Raw genomic sequence first — 25,181 nt, forward strand, 5'->3', positions numbered from 1 at the left:
TGTGTTCCTTCCCACATTACTGTGAGCTGCTTGAAACAAATCTAATGTCCAGGAAAAAAGTTAGCTACTTTACATGTATAATCCCAGTCAATTTCAACTGCATTCAGAGTTAGTCTTGCTGTGCCTTTCGCAAGGCTTGGAGGTACCCAAGTTGGTAGAAGGCCTTTCCAAGGAATGACATGCTATGACTCTCCAGCTTCTGCTTGTGCACCACATTGGAGTGGTTTGGGTGGTATAACCTTGACTTTGCATGTAAAGCATGACCTGGAATGTTAGAGGTGGGGAATGGGAAGAAAACACCCCTTCATATTCCACCTTTTTGGGGAGCTGTGGAGATGCCATGGTCAGAGCACGAAGCAAGCGGGTGGCACTTACCGTGAGATGCTGAGGTGACAAATCACAAAGTTGCCTTCAGCTGCAGCTCTTTATACCTTACCTCCTGCCCACACAGCACTCGAGGGCTCTATTTTTGGTCAATAATAATTTACTCTTTAGTTGTAAACGTGTTGTAGCTGTGATCTCTCTGCTAATTAATCAGAGATGGGATTGGTTTAAGGCTGTATGGAGTCAGCTGCACTGACCTGTCCTTTTCACATTGATCTGTGCCAGGATGGAAGATGGAGGAACCCAAAGACAGCTCTGATAAAGCCAAATAAGGCAACACTTGGCTCTGCACTGCAAGGGTTTGCCTTATTCAGCAGGATGGGGTTTTCCTAATTGTGCACAATTACTTCTTGAAGGATATAATATTAATGGATGCCCTCCTATCTTCCTTGTTTGTCTACACATGCTGCTAGATAAGAATATTTATTGAGGCAAAAGCTTTTATACCATTGTGTGGGGTGGTGGCAAGCCTGAAGCCAGCCTCAGTCTCGGGGCAGAGTGGGACAACTGTCGGCTAATGGACCACAAGAGAGACTTTCATTCCTGTCCTGTGGCTTTGCAAGGCACGCTCAAGGTCTCAGCCTGCAGAAAAGTGACTTTTGTGCCACTCCACCATCCTGCAGGCTGGATCTCAAACCAGAATCACTGTAAGTTGGTCCGTAAAGGAAGGTTGGAGAAGAGTGTCTGCTCCTTTAAGATTAGCTGTTCAAGGGCTGGTTTTGACACTGCAAGGGACATTAAGAAAGGGAGGAATAATTGAGAACATAATGGGACACAAACCTGCCTGACAAATGGTAAGGGAGGGGGGGGTGTGAAACAAACCTGGTCAGCCACACTGCATGGTGAGGGCATTTGAAAGTGTAAAAAGTGACAGTCTTGAGCGTCTCTCACATCTTTGGAAAATACTCTTGCCACAATTTTGTACAGGAGATGCAGTGGCAAAGCAGATTTGTCATCATTATTTCATATTTCGGTTTTTAAGGCAGAAGAAACTTTAGTCAGAAAATTATTTAAACTTTTGAGGCCTTGAAATCTCACCACCTTTATGTGGAATGACCCAGTGTCCTTTATGGGAAGAGATGGATTTTCAGATGCTTTGTTGTTGTTTCACGTTGGCTTGGCCTGGGGAACATCCTTGGTGCATTTACACATTTCTCCTTGGCTGTTTGTTTTGGATTATCTTCAGGATGCCCATGATGTAGTTATCTGCCAAGGAAAGGACCACACCTTTATTGTGTCAGTCCCTAAACATGTGTTGTACCTGCAGATTCATCTGCATGGTTTCTGTAAATTGTTATTCCTGGAATTCTATGAATTCTCCTATTTGCTAATGTTGGTCAATCACAAATGTCTTCAGGAGTTCTCATAATTCTGGCTTTATCAAATTATATAATACATAAAAGTCAGCCTGTCTTGGGAGCTGAAAGGTTAGGTAGCATGCCAAGCACAACCTGACAGATTTGTTCATTTGGTTACCTAATGAATTCTTAGCTCTTTGTGGATGGCAGAGCATTTGTTTTCTCCACGCTGTGCTTCTGGCAAGACTCAGGATACACACCACACCTGTTCTAGCACTAAATAGCTTTGATCCTATGACAGTTACCCAGCAGCTTTTCCAGTGGATGCTGGAAAACATAATTTGAAGAGTTAATTTTCCCACTACAAGTGGCCAGGGAAGCAAGGTTTCCGTATGAGATGCCCAAACCACTGACAGATAAGCTGCTGAATCTGCAACTATCTGACACTTTGGGGGCAGATGGACATTTTGGTCTAAACTAGTATAGCTATTCTCATATTTCATACCCAGCCCCCTTTCCCTGGGCCTTCAGGCACATATTTGTTCCTGGTACCAGCACCTTTCAGACTTTTTATCACTCCATCTTAGAAGGTTATTGTGTTGCTCTTTTTACAGCACAACAGGAAGACTGAAAGGGGAAGAGGGGCAACTATCTTCTTGTTGCCCCCCATCAATTCAAAAAGATTCTGAAAATGTAATTTTTTTGTGGATTTAGGCTCCATGTAGGAGCCTTCCATTGCATTAATGCAAAGTTTCCTGGCCTTTAAGGTCATTAATCTGCATTAGCAATTCTGTCAATTTGGATTTTATCCTTCACTGTTCGTGCAGGTCTCTGAAAACCACAAAGATACTCCATGATAAGCATTATTAATGCTCATTCACAGGATAAAGCCTGTTCCCTGTGATTTAAATTACGTTCTAGGGGGCTGGTTCTAGGGGAAAGTTCTACGGGACTGGTTTTGGAGAAAAGGAGGAGAAGAGACACCATTCTCAAGGTGTATAACTGTTGCATGAGTCGCTGAGATTTATTGCCATGGTAACCCCACAGTTTAATTTGGTGGTGTCCTGTTTTATTGAAAGCTTTTTGGTGTTCAGCCTCCTATTCCATGGACAAAGATCAAGAACTCCTCCACAGCTCTTCTCAGGCTGGACATGATGACTTTTAGTCTCAAATGATCAGTGTTGCCAAAAAACTGCATATACATAGAGAGATGTATGCCTTCAAAAAAACTTTTGTTCTCAGCAAATGTTCCTGAATTTAATAGAAACAAATGTATTGAGGTTTGAAAAATATGTACTTTGATCTTTTGAGCCTGTCTTTAAATGATACTTTTCTCTAATGAAAATACAAAGATTAATTTATGTAAAGGGAACAGAAAGATAGCCTAAACTTGTCAAAAGTGTGTGATATTTCATGCTGATTTCTGCATCACTGAACATGGGTTTGACACGGCACTAAGGCCAAATAGAATTAAGGACAATCTTTGAGGGATTCCTTTCTAAAAATATATTTGCAAGCTTTTTTTTTTTTTTTTTTTTTTTTTTTTTTTTTTTTCCACAGCTGTCACTTACCCCCAGCCTAGAAAAGCTTCTGTTATAATACTGGAACATGGGCACTGAAGATATCTTTCAGCTAACTACTGCACACTGCAAAATAGTCAATTATATATACTGTATATTTTAGGGGGAAGGGGATGTCTATCCTAAATTTATTCTTTTTTCTTCCCCCAGCATAAGCCAGTAGCACGATCACATCTTCAGGTTGTTTCAGCAGTTGCAAAGTTGGCAGCAATCCATATTCTGTACAAATTACTGACCAGAACTATTTATTACCCTGTGAACTGCGCAACTATTTCACCTTAAATGACAGATCGACTTCTTCTTTCTGCTCTTTTGGAGGCAACCAAACTGAAAACAATTCATTTCCAGGCTATTATTTGTAACTTGCCATTGTGAAGCCAACAAAACACTTTTTCTTTTTAATTAAAGCCCTTCTGGTAGCAAAAACAGAAGCAGAGGCAGAAGCAATTGAAATAATACATATTGCTTGTTCCCACTTACAGCTGATCTTATATCTGTACTGTCTCCTTGCACAAGAGCAAATTATCTGCATATTTAGGATTTTATCTAGTAGCATATAAAAATGGCTTGACTTCCAAGCCAGAATTTTCCAGCTAATTAAATGGTGAGGATTGTATATCCTGCCAGTTGCCAAATAGACAGCACAAACAGTCAGTTACAAGTGGCCAAGACCAGAAGGTACTTACCCAAGGTTTCCCTAAAAGCATGGAGATGTAACATCTGGACTATTGGCTGTAGTGTGTGAGCTCTTACTAAAGCTGCCTTGCTTTTGGAGATCTGGAAGCTGTCTAGTAAAATGCTAATTTTTTAAAAGTGTTTCAGGGAATGGTGGCCTAGTAGACCTAGTGCCAATACTAGGAAAAAAGCACACGCCAAGAATTATTAGAATTTGAAGATACAGTGATGAATAAACATATTGAGCAAAACAGCATTTGTAAAGGGAAGTAGTATTCCACAAACCTAGTGGAGAATCAAAGATATGTGGATAGGTGGGAGAACCAGATGGTGCTGTCCCAATTAGTGTCTATAAGCCATGTGAGAAGGTGTATCACCTTTCTTAAAGAAGCTAAGTCCGTGTCTGCGATGTTATTTAAGATAGTTTGGGAAGTGATCCTGGACAAGGACAGGCTGATAATCCTGCTGCAGATGCAAAAGTGTCCCTGGGGATGGTGCCTGGGTGTCCAAAGTTGCTTGATCTGAAGCAAATGCCAGGAGCAGCTTGGGAGAAAGCTCAGTCCAGCAGCTCTATTTATGTGTTTATTGCATGAGGGCCCTCCTGGGATCCTCTTTGTCCTTGATGAACCTCCCAGCCTTGCTCAGTAATGTCCCCTATACCCTTGCTGTCCTTCTGCATAGAGCCTGCCAGCAGGTTATGAAACAGCCCTCGTTGTGTACTCAGTCGGGATTACCAGGGCATCAGGAGGACCCTGCCTGCTGCTAAGGACTCCTGCTTTTTGTAAAATACATTCTGTATCTGGGACATCAGCACTGTGCTTTGCTCGAGCTGTTTCGAAGCAGGCAGAAAATGCAGTGTGGTGGAGTGAACTCCTGTCACAACAAGGTTGCTGCTCCCTGTTTGCCTTCTGACTGCCCACATCAACCTCACCTTTCACCTGCAGTCCTGCCAGCAGCCAGGTGCAGTGCTGGGTCACCGGGCTTGTGTCAGGGCTCTGCTCTTGTCATGGCCACTTACCCCTGCCCCAAGAGTCATCCAGTCCAGAGCTGGTCTCCAAGGCAGCTCTGTGGAGCCAAGCTAAAGCCAGCTGCTTTCCTTGCTATGAAAATATCTGGCAGGATGGGTACAGGAAAGAGTGACGCTTGTGAAATGTGCTATGCTTCTCTAGTTTTCAAAACAAGCAGAAAACTCCACACTGTCGTTTTCTTCCACATTTAACAGGAAAGACTCTGCACCTACTCTTTTTAGCTACCTTCCCTGCCTTCCCAGCTAAGGTACTTTGAAGGAACTCCTGCACAATTTTGTAACAGCAATTCAGCAAGCTCAGGATTTGGGGGGACAATATAACATGCCAGATCAGTTTACCTGACAGTGACATGACTGCTGCAGCTCCACACCCTCAGGTCCAGCCAAGAGTGCAGATGTGCTCCCAGCCAGATATTTACACAGAACCTGTGTACATCCTGTGGGGCAATTGCACAGCTGTGCTCTGGTTAGAAGTCCACACGCTCCCAGAAAGATAAAGATTATCTACTTGACTCAGAGGCAGGAAAAAAAATCATCATAAAAAGCAGGAAGTGGGACCCCAAAAACCTGAACAGTTCCTTGGCAGATAAGAGGGTGTCTGAGCAAGTAGGCATGCCTTAAAACGGGACTGTCTGTGTGGTAAAAAAGTTGCATGCTGATTTGTCAACTTTTTCTTTCTCCAAAAGGAACTCAGTAGCCATCCTTTTCACAGGTGGCAATCAATCCCACAGACATCTTTCCTCAGGTGTCGGACATGTGACTCTGGGAACATTTTTGGAGATGTCATGACACTCAGCTAGGAATCCAATCAGGACAAGCTGTCCTGTAAAGCTGCTAAGTATTTATCAAAGCCTCGAAATTGAATGCTAAAGAGTCACTACTTTTGACCTTGATTATGTACCGGTGATGAAAGAATAACACAAATTTTCATGTAACTAGATCTCTGCTTGAAAAAAATAGCTTTGGAAATTATGAGTGAGAGTATGTATGCATATAGATATAGATATAGATGATACAGATACAGATTAGATAGATATATAGATATAGATGCATGTGTGTTTGTGTATGCATAGATAAATATGTATATATGTTTGTATATGTCTATATACACACATATATTTGTATGTATGCATAAACTGCCTTCCCAGGCACATCTACAGGCTGGATGAGGAATGAACCAACAACAGCCCTGAGGAGAAGGGTTTGGGACTATTGGCTGACAAGAAGCCCAACATTCCCTGGCTGTGTGTACTGAACCCAGAAACCCCCTGCGCCCTGGGCTGAACCCCCAGCAAGGGCAGCTGGTCAAGGGGGGAATTCTGCCCCTCTGCCCCTGTGCTCAGGTGAGACCCCACCTGCAGAGCTGCCCCAAACCAGCACAGGAAGGACCTGGTGCTGGTGGAGAGAGCCCAGAGGAGGCCACGGAGATGCTCCAAAGGCTGGAGCCCCTCTGCTCTGGAGCCATGCTGGGAGAGCTGGGGGTGCTCACCTGGAGATGAGAAGGCTCCAGAGAGAATCAGAGCCCCTTCCAGGGCTTAAAGGGGCTCCAGGAGAGCTGGAGAGGGACTGGGATAAGGGATGGAGAGACAGGACACAGGGAATGGCTCCCCACTGAAAGACCGTAGGTTTGGATTAGATATTAGGAAGCACCTGTGAGGGTGGTGAGGCCCTGGTACAGGGTGCCCAGTGAAGCTGTGGCTGTCCCATCCCTGGCAGTGTTTAAGCCCAGGTTGGATGAGTCTTGGAACAACCTGGGATAGTGGAAGGTGTCCCTGATGGTACAACCCATCCCAGGAGATGAGAGTGACCCAGGATCTTGTTAATAGATGCTTGGGGTGCATTAGCATGAAACGACACTGAATGATCAATGTGGGCTTTAAGAGGTGACCATGGATTTCTCTCATGTTTGCTGATAACCACAAAGAAAAAAACCCCACATTTTGAGTGCGGCCACGCTGGGCAAAGTAATCAGAATTATGCTAGAGACTTCATAGGAGGTAAGTGTCTGCCTGACCAGTTTAGAAAATTCAGGGTAGTTCCGGAAACAGAATATAGACAATGACCAACTGACTATATGGGGTTGCTGGTTATGCTGCCCTGGGAATGTTGGTTTGCACATCACTTTTATGAAGGAAAGTTGAAAGTAGATCTCATTTTAGGTTTAAATGTCCTCTAAATTGTGTTTCAAAGTGGCTTGAAAGACGGAAGAAATTTACCTTGAAGTAAGGTTTTGCAAAGAAGACACAAAAATTAAAAGAATAATCAAAGATTAAGTGGAAGTAGGAAGGAAGGTGTAATAAGCTCTTATTGTTTGAACAGAACATTTGATATAATATCTATTATATTCCTAAAGCAACAGTTATAAGGGATAATTACACAGTGTTTCAGAGAAAAAAAAAATTCTCAGCTAAGGAAGTACTAGATGACATTTCCTGGTAAGAACAAAGCAGGATGTCTGATTAGACCACTTTGAAAGTGTCTGAAACAGTTTGAAAATACCTGAAGCAAGATTTTTGATTGAATAAATAAGTTTAAAATAAGCAAGGAAAAAGGTAAACCTTAGAAGAATTCAGGGTAATGATTAAAATGCAACACTCAGCTTCTCATAATTTACATGCCATAAGCTCTGGAATTTTATTAGGTAGGCATTACTCATCTACAGATTAATGAAGTACAAAGCAGTGACTACAAAGTAAAAGCGACAGAATGTCACATTTTGTGCAATTCTCTCACTTCACAGCACTGGAGGCATTTACTCTTCACCTTCTGCCTTCTTGCCAATTTCCCTGCTCTTGGCTCGGAGCTTGTTGACCTGGGACTCTGCAATGTCAGCCCGCTCCTCGGCTTCCTCCAGCTCGTGCTGGATCTTGCGGAACTTGGAGAGGTTGACATTGGACAGCTCCTCCTGGAGATAGGAAGAAACATAAAGCAGGTTTTAAAACTATTCCACTGTAACAATGCTAGGTGGAAATATGAAATAAATAAAGGCTAACGAAGTAGAGAACTACTACCACAACATTGACCTGGGTTCAAACAGAGCTACACAGGGGAAGACATCGACACAGAATTCCACCTGGATAAAGACTGACTGAACACAGTGATACTCACAGCCTCCTCAGCTTGTCTCTTGTAAGCTTTCACCTTAGTTTGCAGTTTGTCCACTAGATCCTGCAGCCTGAGAACGTTTTTCCTGTCTTCCTCAGACTAAAGAGAATGACAAGAGAATTTTTACCCTCCTCTACATGAAATAGAGAGTAACATTTCTATTTGACATTGCTGCCCAGTAAGACAGAAGTGATAAGCTGGATATTGTTAACATGACTAGAAAGACAGCAATCTTCTGGTGCTCTCATTGTTCTTTTTGTATGTGTGACTCAGGACAGAGAGAAATCCTCCAGCCCACATTTTGGGTTCCAGGAATAAGAGTGTATCAACATGAAGAAGATTCCTGCCTTACCTGGTAGGTCAGTTCCTTCACCCTCCGCTCGTACTTGCGCACACCCTTCACGGCTTCAGCGCTGCGCTTCTGCTCAGCATCAACCTCCCCTTCCAGCTCCCGCACCTGCAAGGACAAGCCCAGCCCTGCAGCTTCCCAGACAATGTCTGTGCAAGGACACGCTCACTCACACACAACCCCAGCCCTACATACCCTGGCCTCCAGCTTCTGGATCTGCTTCTTCCCTCCCTTCAGTGCCAGCTGCTCAGCCTCATCCAGACGGTGCTGCAGGTCCTTCACTGTCTGGTCCAGGTTCTTCTTCATCCTCTCCAGGTGGGCACTGGTGTCCTGCTCCTTCTTCAGCTCTTCTGCCATCATGGCCGCCTGATCAGAGCAAAGGGTCAAAGCCATTTTAGGACTGGAAATATTTTTGGGAGAGTACATTCCCCATCAGCAATGCCCGGAGCAGCCAACTCACATCTGTGATGGCCTTCTTGGCCTTCTCCTCAGCATTGCGGGCTTCCTGGATGGTATCCTCCATTTCACCCTGGATCTGGGCAATGTCTGTTTCCAGCTTCTTCTTGGTGTTGATCAGGCTGGTGTTCTGTTGAGCAGTATTGGAGGTTTGTTTTTGTAAGTTCATTATTTGAAATCAAGAACATTACAGCATTTTCAAAAATTTCAGACATAATTATGGGAATAATCATTACCGAGGTTTTTCTAATTACCCTTCTTGTCACTGGGGAATAAACATTTTGTTTTGTTTTCTCCAACAATTAATTTTAATAATTTGAAAAAGTGCTCAGAAATATAATCTGTGCCACATCTCCTCTACCAAGGCTGGCACAGGAAAATAACAAAAATAGAGTTAGGGAAAAGGCAATGAAATGTCTCATCTTCAGCATTAGGAAAGAGTAATCCACTCTCAACAACTTTGAATGTAGATAGAATGAATCCCCTCCAGAATAGTTTCATCACTTGAAATTGGTCACTGTTCATAGGTTTCAGCATTTGACTGATTGGTGGCTGTTATGACACATAGCTCATGTCAAAGTCTCCTTGATAAATACTAAATCAGTTTCTTGCAAGTATAAAAGTACATGAGGATTCCTCAGTGCTACGTTTCCACTGACAAGGAATGAATGTTGCTGTGGTCTCAGAGTTCCATTCCCTGACTGCTCAGAGAACTTGGCACATTCCTGTGAATAAAGTGTCTGAGAATGCAAATGAGGTGCACATCATTGTATGCAGCCTGGGAAAACCACCAGTGCACACAATTTTTTCAGCGAAGATCTCTTTTAGTAACATGATGAATACTCCAGGAAGTAGGACTGTCTTCCTCCAAGCTGAGCATCCAAAAATGATGGGAATAAAGCATAAAAGTATTCTCCCAGTTACCGAGAGTACCGTTCCTCACCAAATGACCTCACCTGGCTGTGGAGGAGCTGCACACGCTCACTGGCATCCATTAACTCCTGCTCAGCCACTTTCCTTGACCGTTCTGTCTGCTCCAGGGCTGCCCGGAGCTCCTCAACTTCAGCCTGCAGCAGGTTTGCCCTGCGCTCCACCATGGCCACCTGCTCCTTCAGGTCCTCCTGTGATCTGAGAGCATCATCCAAATGGATCTGGGTGTCCTGTAGAGCCATTGAAGGAAATTACAAGCAGATTAAGAGCTCCTGTGGACAGAAAGTATTAACCAAGATATTTCTCTGTAGGCAATTTCTGTTCAACAGACCTTGAGCACTCCCTGTGTATTTCTCAGGTTCTTCTGTGCCTCTGCAGCCTGGCGGTTGGCGTGGCTCAGCTGGATTTCTATTTCATTCAGGTCTCCTTCCATCTTCTTCTTCAGCCTCAGGGCTTCATTCCTGCTCCTGATCTCAGCATCCAGAGTGCTCTGCATGGAGTCCACAACTCGCAGGTGGTTTCTCTTCATCTGTTCGATTTCCTCATCTTTCTCTGCAATCTTTCTGTCGATCTCAGACTTGACTTGGTTGAGCTCAAGCTGCAGGCGCAGAATCTTTCCCTCCTCATGTTCCAGGGAGGCCTGGACAAGAAAAAATAAGAATACTTTTCATGTGATAAATGATGAACCTGAAGCTCTGAGTAAAAAAAGAAATGCTATCTTTAGATAAAATCTCTACTTTTACAAGACCTTTTCTCCTCTTTTCTCTGGGAATGAGATAAACAAGATAGAGATCCGAAAGATGTAAGAGAGCAAGAAATAATGCTGTGTACCTCAGCTTCCTCCAGAGCAGCCTGAATTTCAGATTTCTCCTGCTCAATCTGCTTCTTGACTTTCTCCAGCTCATGAATTGCCTTCCCTCCCTCTGCAATCTGCTCTGTCAGGTCAGAAATCTCCTCTGTGGGAACAAAGACCAATGGCATGGTCAGGCACAGAGCAGAATGGGAAGGGTCCTGTCCCACCAAGGGGACAGGCATCTCTGCAGACCTGCAGGCACAGACCCATGAGGAATGGTGATAATGGCTGATAGTGAGCAAGGCCAGCGAGGAGCAGAGGGCCAGGGACTTACGCTGCAAGTTCTTGTTCTCCCGCTTCATTGTTTCCAGGTGGTCCAAGGACTCCTCATAGGCATTCTTCATCTTGAACAGCTCCGTGCTGAGAGAGCGCGACTCCTTCTGCGAGGCCTCCAGCTCAGCCTGCGTTTCCTCATACTTCTGCTTCCATTCTGCCAGGATCTGGAGAGAAACAGGGTGTGAGTCGGGCTGTGGCCATCATGGGGCCATGCTCTGACCAGGAGTGCTGGTGCTGGAGACCAAAAGACCTTGTCAAAGTTCTTCTGCTTCTTATCCAGAGCAGCGCAGGCAGCATTGGATCTCTCCACATCAATCATCAGGTCCTCCACTTCATTCTGCAGCCTCTGCTTTGTCTTTTCCAGGGAGGCACATTTGGCATTGACAGCCTCAACATGTTCCTCTGCATCCTGCAGGCGCTGGGCCAGCTTCTTTCTGGAAGTAGAGAAGCACAGTGCCTCGTTAGAACTTGCAAAGGCATTGGTTCTTTACTGTCATGAGTTTGTCACTTTGGAGGTTTTGATCCAAATGCTTTCCACAATGTTTTTTATTATCCATGAGTGAATGCAGCCAACAAGGTCTATCACTTCTGTGCTCACTTATGGAAGATTAGGCCTGTTGTAGCTCTTCTAGCCCTAATGTCTATGTTTTCCCTTCCAATCTCTCTCTTTTTCTCTCCCTCCCTGTCTTACCTTTTTTTACAAAGACAGTATATCCTTGCCTTCATCCAACTCTTGCCTTAACCTTCTCTCAGAGACTCCAACTTCCCTCAACCAGCCTCTGTCTTCTCCCACCATTTGCCATCCTTCCTCCCCACGTACTTGGCCTCCTCGAGCTCCTCTGTGCGCTGAATCGCGTCCGTCTCGTATTTGGTTCTCCACTGGGCCACTTCACTGTTGGCCTTGGACAGGGCTCGCTGCAGCTCCCCCTTGGCCTCCTGCTCCTCCTCATATTGTTCCCGGAGCAAGTCACAGTCGTGGCGAGCGGACTGCAGGGCGTGGGCCAGGGCGTTCTTGGCCTTGGGAAAGAATAGCAGTGTGACAATGAATGGAAATATCCCGGGAAGTCTCCTGTCTGAAATGCTGATGGGCACTGATTCTGCTATGAGTAATGGTATGCTACTGAATGAAAGTGGAAAGTCTAGGAATATGCTAAACAATTAACATACAGACTGCAGGGAAGGAGGAACAAAACTGTTATGGGAAGGCTTGCATTGCCTAAGTGCTTTTTTCCTCTCTTTCATCTTGTTGATTCTAAATTTCATGCATATCTAAAGCTCCTCCTAGACAGAAGGAATCCAATGTACAACTCAGAATTTGGAGAGCCTTCTTACCTTTATCTCTTCCTCTAGATGCCTTTTGAGTTCCTCAATCTGTTGGGTGAAAGCCTGTTTGCCTCTGGACAGCTGAGAAATCAGAGCATCTTTCTCATCTACCTGGCGTGAATATTCACCTGGGAGTGTTTAGATGAGTAAAACGAACTTGTTATGACTTATGTAAAAGTATTAATCTTGATAATAAATCCCCATATAAAAAAAAATTTGAGTTAATCAAAATTTTACTTCTTTCATGGATTCCTCATCATTGATACCTACCCACATTTCTTAGAGGCTAGAAATGGCCTGTCATGTAAAATCCAACCAGTCTAACTCTATGTTTGCAGTAAGCCTTGAGTTTTCAGAATGAGTACTACAGTGCCATCCAGAGGGATTATGGCCCATGAGAATCTCAGGAGGTTTAATAAAGCCAAGCAATCCAGGAGAGACTTCATGTGTGCTGAGCAGGGGGAACGATCACTCTTGGCTAACCTGCTGGCAACGCTTCTCCTAATGTAACTCAGGATTCTCTCAGGGTTCTGTTGGCCATCACAAAAACACAGTTTTGGCTGAGGTTAAACTTAATTCATGTTCAATCCTCCAGGACTCCAAGTGATTTTTACTTGTTTTTTAAAGGACACAGATAATAAACAGTATTGTCTTAAAAACACCAATGTCTTACCAGATTCTGTTTGTAGCCGAGCTCTTTGGGCACTAATGTCATTAATTATGCGCTGCTGTTCCTCCTCCTTTGTCTTAATCTCACTGAGCTGATCTTCCAGGGAACGACACATCTTCTCCAGATTTGCCTGATTGCATGAGGAACAGAAGGAAAGATATTTAGTGGTTCAACTCATAATTTGTGAGAATCTGAAGTCTTATGAAAGAAGAAAGAATGATTCAGAGGCCAAAATTTCTCAGTTAACTGATATATATTTCTATGAACTTTGTGTCCCCTGTTCCAACAGCTGTATATTCCCTTCCCATTGCAGGGTGAATGGAGATGATCTCTACACTTCCTTCAAGCCCAAACTATTCTATGATTCTATAATTTATTAATTTTCACTGATCTACTTTCAATAGATAAAAAGAATGATGGGATTCTGTAAAATGAAGAATTAATTTAAAATTTTCTTTGTCTCAGACATTATTTTATTGAAGTATTAAAGGAAAGAAAAGAAAAAGAGGAATAAAAAGGAAAAGGCAATTTCTGTTCCTGGAAGAAACTAAGGGCACTTCTGTTTTAAAAGAAACTAAAAAGCAATACGGTCAGTGCCTTTCATTTTGAAATGTTCTGAACCAAGCAATGAGACCTCAGTGTTCCTTAGGTTAGAAGATGATTTTAGCTCTCACCCAAAAGACACAAAAATGATTTAAATGATACTGAAATGTTTAAGTAAACATTCAAGTTGCAAAGTGCAATGAATTTATTCTAAAATATGACTAAAATTTCTGTGTTAAAGTATAAATAACCTGATTATGTTTGAATTAATGAGAAGAAATATTTGTGTACCTTGGCTTTGGAGACAGACTCCATGTTGCTGGCCAAGTCATCAATCTCCATCTTCAGCTCGCTCTTCTCCTTCTCCAGCTTCTGCTTCACGCGTTGCAGGTTGTCGATCTGCTCCCCCAGCTCAGCTGTGCTGTCCGCATGCTTCTTGCGCAGGGCGGCAGCCGTGGCTTCGTGCTGCAGCGTAGCCTCTTCCAGGTCACGCCGCATCTTCTGGAATTCTGCCTCACGCTTCTTGTTCATCTCAACCTGAGCTGCTGTGGCCCCTCCTGCCTCTTCCAGGCGCTCACTGATCTCCTCCAGCTCCCTGGACAGGTCAGCCCGATGCTTCTCTGCTTTAGCACGAGAGGTTCGCTCGGCCTCAATTTCCTCCTCCAGCTCCTCAATGCGGGCCTGCACAACACCCGGGACCCTTCACACCCGTGCCCTCCTCATGCCTGAGCTGAGCCTGAGCATGGGAGGGGAGGGAACAGAGACTTGCCTGCAGCTCCTTGATCTTCTTCTGAAGCTGCATGCCCAGGGCTTGTTCATCCTCAGTTTTACTCTGGATCTGGCTGATTTCAAAGTCTTTCCTTTGGGCAAGGTGAACCATGTTAGAGGTCAAAGAAAAAAGACAAGTGCTGCAGCCCAGCACTCAGGTGGCCCAGAGCCACACTTACTTCTTCAGCTTCTCATCCAGCTGCTGCTTATCATTCTCCAAATCCATGATGCTGTCCTGGGCCAGCTTCAGGTCTCCTTCCAGTTTCCTCTTAGCTCTCTCCAGGTCCATGCGCAGTTTCTTCTCTTGCTCCAGGGACCCTTCCAGCTAAACACAACAAGACCATCAGGGCTCTGCCAGCCAGGCCAGGCTCCATACCTGTCCTGTTCCTGCTCTATGTCTGTGTGCTTACATCGTCCACTTGCTGTTCCAGCTTGGTCTTGGCTTTGGTCAGAGTATTGACTTTGTCCTCCTCTGCCTGCAGGTCATCCAGGGTCTGCTGATGGGCCTCTTGGAGGGCTTTCTTCTCTTTTGTCAGCTTGGCAATGGTCTCGTCCAAGGCTGCCATCTCCTCAGTCAGGTTTTTCACCTTCACGAACAAAGGAGCAAGCACAGACAGAAAATGGTGTTTAAAAACTTTATAACAAGAGAAGTCCTTTCCAGAGTGCAAGTGACAGGTTCTACCTCATACCTTGTTTTCAGTGGCATGTTTTTCCTTCTCCACCTTGGCCAGTGTTAGCTCAAGGTCATCAATATCTTTCTTCAGCTCTGAACATTCATCCTCCAGTTTCCTCTTCTTGGCTGTCAGTTCAGCATTCATCTCTTCTTCTTCTTCTGCTCTCTCTGTCAGCTCCTTAATTTTGGCTTCCAGTTGGATTTTGGTTTTGATGAGCTGGTCACACCTTTCCTCAGCATCAGCCAAACCATCAGCTTCCTGCATGATTCATTTAAATAAAACAGTTTTCAACCTGAGGTTACTTACTCAGATGTACTTTTAGGCTATAGACATCTAAATGCCATCAGATTAATCCAAATGATTGATCCATCATGATCCTTCTGAGACCCTTCCAACTCAGACTGTTCTGTAATTCTGATTGTTTCTGTGAGTAACTGTGTAGGATTAAAATGACATGCTGTAAGCTGCAGTATTTGCTCACTGGAAATGGATTATTTCTCTCCTGATTTAAAAGTATAAGGAACCACCTGCAATAATTAATTGTATATGTATTAATTTTTCTTACCTATGCTATGTGGTTTTTCTTCCTATTTTATAAAACATGTATTTGTTTTTAAAATAATTGCTATTTTGGGATAATATGTGTTTACTGAGACAATTGGTATGATTTTATATAGGATGTTTCAAGCCAAAAACTTTAGCAATACTCACTGCCTGCACTTGGAGCTGCAGGTCATTTTTCTCCTGCACCAAGGCCACCATTTTCTCCTCCAGCTCCTTCCGCTTTGCCTCAGACTTTGCAAGCTCTTCCTTGGTTTTCTCAAACTCTTCCTTCATGTTGGCCATTTCTTTCTCGGATTCTGCACTCTTCAGCAAGGGCTTGATCTTGAAGAACAGCTTCATCCATGGCCAGTGTTTGACATTCATGAATGAACGAACGTTGTACTGAATACAGAAGATGGACTCCCTGAAAGGTAGCAACAAAATATATTTTGGTACATATTTTAAAATCTATAAAGCATATTTTACAGATTATATTAATATGTATAACGTGAAGCTCAACACATAATACTTTTCAGTTGTACATATATATAATCTACATATAGTTTATATGTATACATATATAGTTCTGTATATCTCTATGTGGAAAATATTTACCATGAATTATTCCATATACATTCCTTAATATTTAGATCACATTTTTTATATAATATATATATACTTCCACAGAGAACTTTCTAGTGTTATGTAGAATATCAACCTTTATGGACAGTTTTGGAGTCCAGGTGTTTGGCTTGCTTCCATGGCCAATGAGAAGGAACACTTCTGTAAGTTGATTCGGTCACTTTTATGAAAGTTATCAAAGGGAAAAGGATGGTTCTCTTGTGATAGAAATATGTCTTACCAGTGACCTAAAATAATTAGATTAGACTAGATATCAATTTTCTGGACATATATATAATATAGCCATTTAATGAATTCAGCAATTATTAGTACAAAATATTTAAAAAATCATTTGTTTCCCTAAGTTGGGATTTCATACTACTTCATCTATTTCCAAGATATATTTCCAGATTGATGAACTGAATTAATGAGAAATAATTGAGGTTTTTTTGTGAAGCAGCTTATTTTCAGTTTTGCTCATTAGTATCTGACAAGGATTGGCCCAGCAAGCCAAGTAAATATCTACCTCCTCTCCATCATTTTCTTGAACTCCACCCTCATCAAGTAACCCCTACACATAGCCTGGGTGCGGGTGATGAGCTGGGCCAGCTTCTCATCCCTCATCTCCTCCAGGAGTCCCAGCAGCCCAGCTTTGAAGAACACCTGGAGAGAGGGAATGTTGCAGCACATCAGTGTCAGGTAGAGCAAAGGCCAGGCAGAGAGTGAATGGGGAGGTTTGTACCTTGGTGTGTCCAAATTTGTACTGGGTGTGGTCCACATCGATTGAGCCAAGGAGCTTCTCAGAAGCCTTCTTGCTGTCGATGAACTGTCCCTCGGGGATGGCACTGGCATTAAGCACCTTGTATCTGTGGCAGGAAATAGAATATGGAGAAGCTCAGGTACTTGAAAGCTCAACCAAACCTGTACCAATCGATGCCATTGTTAAGATTTTCTGAAGGGGGATCAAGAGTGGAAGGTAGGTGAATAAATCTGAACCCTTCCTTGTTTAGAAATTGTACTCTCATGGCTAAATATGTTTTTAGAGAAAACTGTGTATTTCCCTGAGTCCAGAGATTTTAGACACAGAATGGATATTGATTTCTGTGGGTAACCGCTGACATATTCCACACGCCATGTTATCCAAATACCTGATTTCTAAATGAGAACTTTATGTGCAAGAATAATATATGGGGCAGGGAGAAGCAAATCTCAGTCCTGAATAGTGGCAGTACATACCATCTGAGTATTTTCCAACTGATGTAGAACAAGAAGGAAGATACTTTCATAGTATTCGGTTTTTGTAAGTTAGTCTAGAATGTCTTTTAGTGTCCTTATTCACATATCTGTGCTGACAGGTGAAAGTCATCTTGCTTGGTTCTCCAGGTGCCTAACTCTAAGGTAGTCAACTTCTGGATACTTAGTTAAAAAATACTTTATCTCATACCAGAATATGAATACAGAGCAAGAATAAACAATAGCCTTTTGAAAATGTCATTTTTTTCCCTCAAAGCTATAGAAAGAACCTGGATGACTGACTCACTTGGACAATTGACTTTTGAACACCTAAAGGCAGGTGCAGTGAACCTCTCCCATAACTTCCACAGTACTTAAAACAGTTAGGAAATGCAAATTGTTCATCATTTCTGGGTAGGGGGGAGGGGGATGATGTGTAATCTGACCTCTGTTTGAAGTCAGCATAGAGGATTCTGCTGGGGAACCCTTTCCTGCAAATCCTGATCCCTTCCAGCACGCCGTTACAGCGCAGCTGGTGCAGCACCAGCTCGTGCTCCATGGCACCTAATAAATCACAGAACGAAATTGTATATCATTTTACTGCACAGATAAGATCAGCTATATCACACCTCTGAACTTTAACAACTTACCAGGTGTTTTTGTTTCATTAGGAATAAGGCACCGCACAAAATGGGGATGTGTGCTCCTCAAATTGCTCATCAGCTTGTTTAAATTTTCCTTAGGAGCAAGAACAAAGCCTTGGTTTTAAAAGGGTCACTTACACAATCTCAATACTAGGTGGAGATAAAAACACTGCAATAAAACCATGATCAGTAATTTTTTTTTTACAGAACTTTTGGGCAGTTCTGAAAGAATACTTCCCATGATTCAGTAAGAATTCCTCTTCACAAGGAGCAAATTAATTTATCCTTTCTAAACACAAAGATATATTAGATCAATCTAAAGCTTTTCTGAACTGAATTTTCTGCTTTTCTTTTCATAATGTGGTAAGTTTAGAATGATTGTTCTACAATACCCGGAACAGAGCCGAGACGGTCTGGAAAGAAGAACCCTTCTTCTTGGCGCCCTTCTTGCCACCACCGCCACTGCTCTCTAAAATGTAATAAATTTTATATAAAGAAGTGAACAACAAAAGCACACAGAATCTGAAAATCATTGTATGTTCATCTTTTAAAAATCTAGCAAAAATAATAATATGACCAAAATTTGAAAATGCAGACAGTGGTTAAAGTTACAAAAAGAGACCTGAATGTTTCAGGTGACAGTAGAAGGAAATCTAATGACTTCAAGCTGAAATTTAGAAAACACAGTAGGGAAATAAAACATAGTATTTTGCATAGAAAGATACTTGAGGAACTAAACTAATAGTTAGTAAATACACCAAACGGAGTGTTTATGTATCCTTACATCTAAGGGTGTGCATAAATTTAACAGCATGTTGATACACATGATTGTATTCCCAGAAGTATTTGAGAATGGAATATATTGCAGAAATCTGGTTTCTCAGCTAGACTGGGTTAATGCTCTACTACAGCTGTCTTGTCCTAAACCCTACAGCTCTATTAAGGTCTCTGGGGAGTTGAAATATCCCTTATTAGACTGAGATCCAAACAGTAGATGAGGTTTTGGGTTTTCCATTTTTGAAATGTAAATATCATTGCAAAATATTACAAGATTTTAATTTCTTTTTCTGCAAATTATAGTGGAACTGATTTCAAAGAAATCACCTGCTTCTGCCCCTCCAGCAGATGCAAAGAGCAAGGCCAAGGTCTTCAAGGATGACTTCTGATACAGCCCCACAACAGTTTCATTCAGAGGGTCCTTGTTCTTCTCCAGCCAGCCAGTGATGTTGTAGTCCACTGTTCCAGCGTAGTGCACCAGGGAGAAGTGGGCCTCAGCCTTGCCTTTGCCAGGCTTGGGCTTCTGGAAATTGTTGGACTTGCCCAGGTGCTGGTCATAGAGCTTGTTCTTGAAAGAGGTGTCAGTTGCCTTGGGGAACATGCACTCCTCTTCCAGGATGGAGAAGATGCCCATGGGCTGGGAGAAGCACAAGCAAGGAGGGAGGACAAGATGAAAAGGCAGAAAGACTCAGAGATGAATTAACTTCCTGACTGGGACAATATTACTGGTCTCACGGATTGTTCTTCTCAGAAAATCATAAAATAATACAAACTGTTGTATCTCCAGTATCATATTTACCATTTCAAGCTGCATTTCGAAATATCTAAAAAATCAACGCCTTTCTGAAAATACCTCACATTGTGAACTACCGAAATACCTTCTCAATGAGCTCAATGCAGGCAGCCAGGTCCATGCCAAAGTCAATGAACTCCCATTCAATGCCCTCCTTCTTGTACTCCTCCTGCTCCAGCACGAACATGTGGTGGTTGAAGAACTGTTGCAGTTTCTCATTGGTGAAGTTGATGCACAGCTGCTCCAGGCTGTTGAACTGCAGAAGGCAAAGATTTACTTACTCATGAATTTTAGTTCCAGGAGCACCTTCCATCTTCCAATAGGCTTTATTTTTTATCCCACTAAGCTCTCCATGATTGAAATCTTGAATTTCTAATGCTGGAACTGGACAGGTGACTGGCATGTTCCATCCTCTAATATATCCTACCTTTTTAGGCCCTGGTACTGTATCAACATATTTCTGAGCTCTGAATAGACCTTCTGAGCATAGTTCAAGTCCAGCTTTTCATTTGTTTGAATTTTGTACATTACCTGTAAATTCCCAAGCATTCAGAGGAAATCTGGCTTCCGCCAGATTAACAAATTCTTCCTTTAAAAAGGCGTATTTTAACTTCCTTACGGTCTCTCTCTCTGCTCTTATTTATCAGTTGTTCCACAGTTTTCCATGCAATTTTCACTTCTGCATGCAACAACAAACATCTACAAATAAATCCAGCCCTGTGGGATACTACATGCAAGGAGAATCAGAAGGGTACCATTCCTAGAGGAAAGGCAGGATTATCCAATGAATAGAAATAACCCATAATTGAAGTAAAGCACACCCCAAACTCCACATTATTCCAATTTCCTAATGCCTCTTCCAGGAAAGCTTTATGGAGATCCTCCTCTTACATCAAAGATCTCGAAGCCAGCAATGTCCAGGACACCAATGAAGTACTGCCTGGGCTGCTTCGTGTCCAGCTGTTGGTTGATTCGTACAACCATCCACAGGAACATCTTCTCAAACACAGACTTAGCCAGGGCACCCACAGAATTGTACACCTAAGAAAAGGTTAAAGGAAAGCTACCATCTGCAGCAGAAGAGGACGTTCAAAATATTTAATCCAAGTCTATTTGTTTTCTATTATCACTTGTCTCTTACCTGCTGCACAGTTTGGCCCTTGGTCACGTATTCATTCCCCACCTTGACTCGGGGGTAGCAGAGGGCCTTGAGCAGGTCTGCTGAGTTCAAACCCATCAGGTAGGCAGCCTTGTCAGCAACTAAACACCAAAACAATCAGTTGTTAAGGCACCAGTAGACATTACAGTCCCTTTAAAATATATAATGTAAAGCAATTCCAGTAAAAATCAAAATAGTAGTAAAGATAAAAAGTAAACGTGTTAATGGCAGCACTCTCTGGGAGACACTGGACCTTACAATTTGCATTGTTCAAAATAATCAGAGTTGTGCTCCTCCAGAGAAGTCCTCTGGCTAGGAGCCACTGCCATTCTACAATACTGGCATGGGGGAAATGCACAGCCTGGGTCAGTCATTCTGACCCTGACATGCTGCCTTTAACTGAGAGAGTGTTCACTGTCTGCCGTGCTCTGGGATGGGTTGTGCTGGTACCTTCGGTGCCATCAGGCTCTGCCTGCTCCTCTCGTTGCTTCTGCTTGAACTTCAGGTTCCCATAGTGCATGACAGCCCCTGTCAGCTTGTAGATGGCTGTTTTCTCATCAGCACTGAAGCCCAGGATGTCAATGGCACTCTAAGAAGAGAGTTGTAAAGGTGAGTGCCCCAGCTGTTAAAAGGTCAGAGAAATGAAACTTCACCTAAGAGAACTTCTGCTACTTACGTCCGTGGCCATCAGCTCTTCCTGGTCGTTAATGCTGGGAACTGTGATCTCACCTTGACTCACATACAGATAGTCATAGGGGTTGGTGGTGATCAGTAACATCTCTGAAAAGAAAGACAAAACCGAGCCAGGTCAAATGCAATCAGCAGCAAAATCAGCAATCAGCAATGTTTTTGCATGACCTTTGCCTGAAGGAGGCAGTGATCTTCCCTACCAATGAGCTCTGGCTTCCTGTTGGACATGATCTGATAAAAGATGTGGTAGCTCCTTTCCGCCTTCAGCTGGAAAGTGACTCTGGACTTCTCCAGCAGATCTGGCAAGGATGGCAGGACACAGTCAGGCACAAGAAGTGGGGAAGGCTGGAGGGAAGGGGATCAGGCCAGGAGGGTGTCTTACATGTTTCAATGTCAGCAGAAGCCAGTTTGCCTGTGGCACCAAAGTGGATTCTGATGAATTTACCCTGAAAGCAGCAGGAAAGTCAATCAAGACCTATTTTACCAATCTGGACAGCAGGAATATTCAAACTAGTATTGATGCTTGTCTCAATAACAACTCACAAAGCGTGAGGAGTTGTCATTCCTCACGGTCTTGGCATTTCCAAAGGCCTCCAGCAGTGGGTTGGCACTGATGATTTGATCCTCAAGTGTCCCCTAAAACAGAAGTCTTCTTGTCACGATCTAGCTCATCAGGAAATTGAAGAGTTGCAGGTTCCTAGCCCTGGGACCTCACCTGCATTTTGCCGGAGGTCTGCTCCTCCTTCTTCTTGTCCCCACTGGCTGCAATTGTTGCAAAGTACTGGATGACACGCTTTGTGTTGACAGTCTTCCCGGCCCCGGATTCTCCGCTGCCAAAGCCAAGGGAGAAGCAGAGGGTGCGTGGTCAGGCAGGAGGTCCCCTGGCCCCGGGCAGCCCCGCAGGGACCCGTGCAGGGGGTGTACGTACGTGATCAGGATGGACTGGTTCTCCCGATCTGTGAACAAGGCACAAATACAGTACTTAAAACTCAATGAACAACAGAGAAAGAATGAAACATAGTCAGGTAAGCTGAATGTTTGCCCTGATGTCAGCTGGACTTAAACAAGCAAGCCTGCAAAGCACATCACTGAGTGCAGAGGTGTCCTTCATTTAAAACAGTAGAAACATTGCTATGAGGATAGCTAGCTTCAAAACAGATATGTTTGTCAAAACCAAGAAAGCGTTGAAAAAGTCTCTTCACTTTCCTGAGACAGATTATCTCTTCAGACAAATAAATGCTCCAATGCCTGTGAGACAGACAGAGCCACTCACCAGTCAGCATGAACTGATAGGCGTTGTCAGAGATGGAGAAGATGTGTGGAGGGGCCTCCTGGCGCTTCTTGCCTCGGTAGGCCAACACCACCTCGGGGTTGTACACCGGCAGCCACTTGTAGGGGTTGACAGTGACGCAGAAGAGACCCGAGTAGGTCTGTGGGGAAGGGACACAGCACGTTGGCTTCCCCTGAGCCTGGCCCAGCAGCTCCCCAGGCTGCCCAAAGGAAGCTGCTGCTGCCACTTACGTAGATCATCCAGGCTGCGTAACGCTCTTTGAGGTTGTACAGCACAGCGGGTTCGTGCAGGTGGGTCATCATGGCCATGTCCTCGATTTTGTCATACTTGGGAGGGTTCATGGAGAAGATTTGATCTTCCTTCACCGTCAGGGTCTGTTGGAAGGCAGGAAGATACATGCATGTCAGCTGAGAGCCAGAGTGGGAATGAACAGCTGTTTGTAAATCTTGCACTTTACCCACCTCTCCCCCTTCAGTCTTGACAGTGATTTTTCCCGATTCCCTGCTCTGGATCGTGCTCTTCACATATGACTCTTTAGCATGTACCACGAAGACAGATGACTTGGCATCAAAAGGTTTGTTCTGGGCCTCAATTCTCTCCTTCTCTGACTTTCGGAGGTAAGGGGCAGCCTCCCCAAAGACGGCCATCTCGGCGTCCGTAGACATGGCTGCTGCTGCTTACCACACGTAATGCAGCAAGTATCTGTGAGGGTAGAGAATATATTAAAATAGTGTGTGATGGAAGAAACACTCCTACAGCACATTCAATTGCTCTTCTTTAGGTATCAACTAAATTGTCTTTTCTTTTTTGTGCTACTTCCGAGTTCTCTTCTGTAATTTTTTTTCTATTATTATTATTCTTTTGTATGGCCTGCTCTTTAGTCCTACCGGACAATTGCATTTACAGAAGAATACTTTCTCTCTTTTTGTATTTGGGGTCCTAGCAGAGGAAGAACATGGAGTTGTTGATGTGAGTCCAGAAGATGCCATGGAGATGCTCCAAGGTATAAAGCCCCTCTGCTCTGGAAATAAGCTGGGAGATCTGGGTTAGTTCAGTCTGGAGAAGACTCCAAGGAGACCTTCTAGCAACCTTCCATTACCTAAAGAAGTTCCAAGAGACGTGAAGGGGAACTTAAGACAAGGGCCTGGAGCAACAGACCAAAGGGAATAGCTCACCATGGAAATAGAAGTTTAGATTAGTTATTAGGAAGAATATTCTTTACAACGAAAAAAATTACTTTGCCTTCTTACCCAAAGACAAACTTCACGACACAAATTGGTGTTACCAATTCAAATGAATGGCTGCAATTTCCTGACTGGTTTTGTCTCTAAAAACACATTTTTCTACTTGATTAATGTGTTATAACTCAAATGAGACCATTCCACAAAACAATAAGGTTAAAAAACAGTCCCAGTTTTTACCAGCAATTTTAGCACTGCTTATATTATCTCACATTTTCTTACAAGATTCCTAACAGGAATAGTACTAACTCTTCCTAGGAGGAATAAGATTGCTATATTATATACCTCAGTATATACTCTGTCAGTGTATATATTATGTTATTATATATTATAGTATATCAGTTTATATTTGTGCATTATATCTATATTGTACATTGTGTTATTTTATAGACACTGGATGCTTTTCTCACAATATATCCTTATGATAATATCAAAACATATATATAGTAGGCTATTATACATTATATTTGTATGTAATGTGTCAGTAGATTGACCTTTTAAAGTATGAAACTATTTTCTTTTGATTGTTTTGTTTGACATTTCCTGAAATCAATGCTATGTTTACTCTCCTTCACTCATTCAAAGCATGCTGGTTATACTCCTTACAGGATTGCTTGTTGACATGTTATAATTTTAAGGGATATATTCTAGTGACAATATTTGACAAAATTAATATAAATTACTATAGAAAGTAAATATGAAGAGTGTATTTTCCTCAGTGTAAATATTTAAAACTGAATTAAGTTGCAGTTCCATCTCTCTTTTTCCAGTTATCCAAGTAGGTATCATCCTTTATTCAGTTCCTTATGATTACAAATATTTGCTTATATGATTTTGTCACACTTATGCAATATTTTGAAAGACAGAAACAAGCCTATAAGGAAGCTCAGACTAGAACGTTTGCTTTTAGCACTTTGATGTTTTGATACACAAAATCCTAACCACATTCCTCAAGCTGCCATATGAAAAAAGAACATATTTACATTATTTAAATATATATTTCCTTTCCTGTTGCTTCACAATCAGTGCCAGTGACCCTTGATTTTTGAGATAAATTCAAAAAACCCACCCCAAAAAACTGAAAAGTACTTTCTAGCAGTTGGTTGGTTTTTTATTTCCCCCTCAGGACAGTTTCTCTAGCAACTACCATCTACTGGAGATTCCTGGGGAGAGTGTAGGCAATGCTGCAGTGATCAGTACTTTAAAGATCACACTCTTTAAGTGACAAAAATATCAACAATCCAGACCAATTCTCATACTGTATTTATAAAATGGACA

The 25,181-nt window shown here is 42.8% G+C and overlaps 1 protein-coding gene across 1 annotated transcript; it reads right to left on the reverse strand.

Annotated features, from left to right (window-relative positions):
• Nucleotides 1–7,573: 7,573 nt before the first annotated feature.
• On the reverse strand, nt 7,574–23,327 carry LOC136299138 (myosin-1B). Its single transcript, XM_066200487.1, has 38 exons — nt 23,124–23,327; nt 22,893–23,036; nt 22,645–22,801; nt 22,300–22,327; nt 22,087–22,201; nt 21,915–22,007; nt 21,754–21,817; nt 21,572–21,670; nt 21,358–21,461; nt 21,132–21,270; nt 20,664–20,782; nt 20,414–20,563; nt 19,608–19,778; nt 19,057–19,366; nt 18,345–18,421; nt 17,959–18,046; nt 17,755–17,872; nt 16,818–16,941; nt 16,602–16,738; nt 15,623–15,878; nt 14,927–15,169; nt 14,648–14,824; nt 14,417–14,562; nt 14,239–14,329; nt 13,761–14,150; nt 12,930–13,056; nt 12,266–12,384; nt 11,754–11,950; nt 11,184–11,367; nt 10,932–11,097; nt 10,636–10,760; nt 10,136–10,444; nt 9,831–10,034; nt 8,879–9,004; nt 8,614–8,784; nt 8,422–8,526; nt 8,073–8,168; nt 7,574–7,869 (listed from the first exon to the last, which is right to left on the reverse strand). Exons 1-38 carry the CDS (start codon nt 23,325–23,327, stop codon nt 7,717–7,719), a joined length of 5,826 nt encoding a protein of 1,941 aa, XP_066056584.1. The 3' UTR covers nt 7,574–7,716.
• Nucleotides 23,328–25,181: the final 1,854 nt, after the last annotated feature.

Source organism: Chamaea fasciata, unplaced genomic scaffold, assembly GCF_029207755.1.
Source record: "Chamaea fasciata isolate MVZ Bird 193981 ecotype frontalis unplaced genomic scaffold, bChaFas1.0.hap1 SCAF_19, whole genome shotgun sequence".
NCBI lineage: Eukaryota > Metazoa > Chordata > Aves > Passeriformes > Sylviidae > Chamaea > Chamaea fasciata.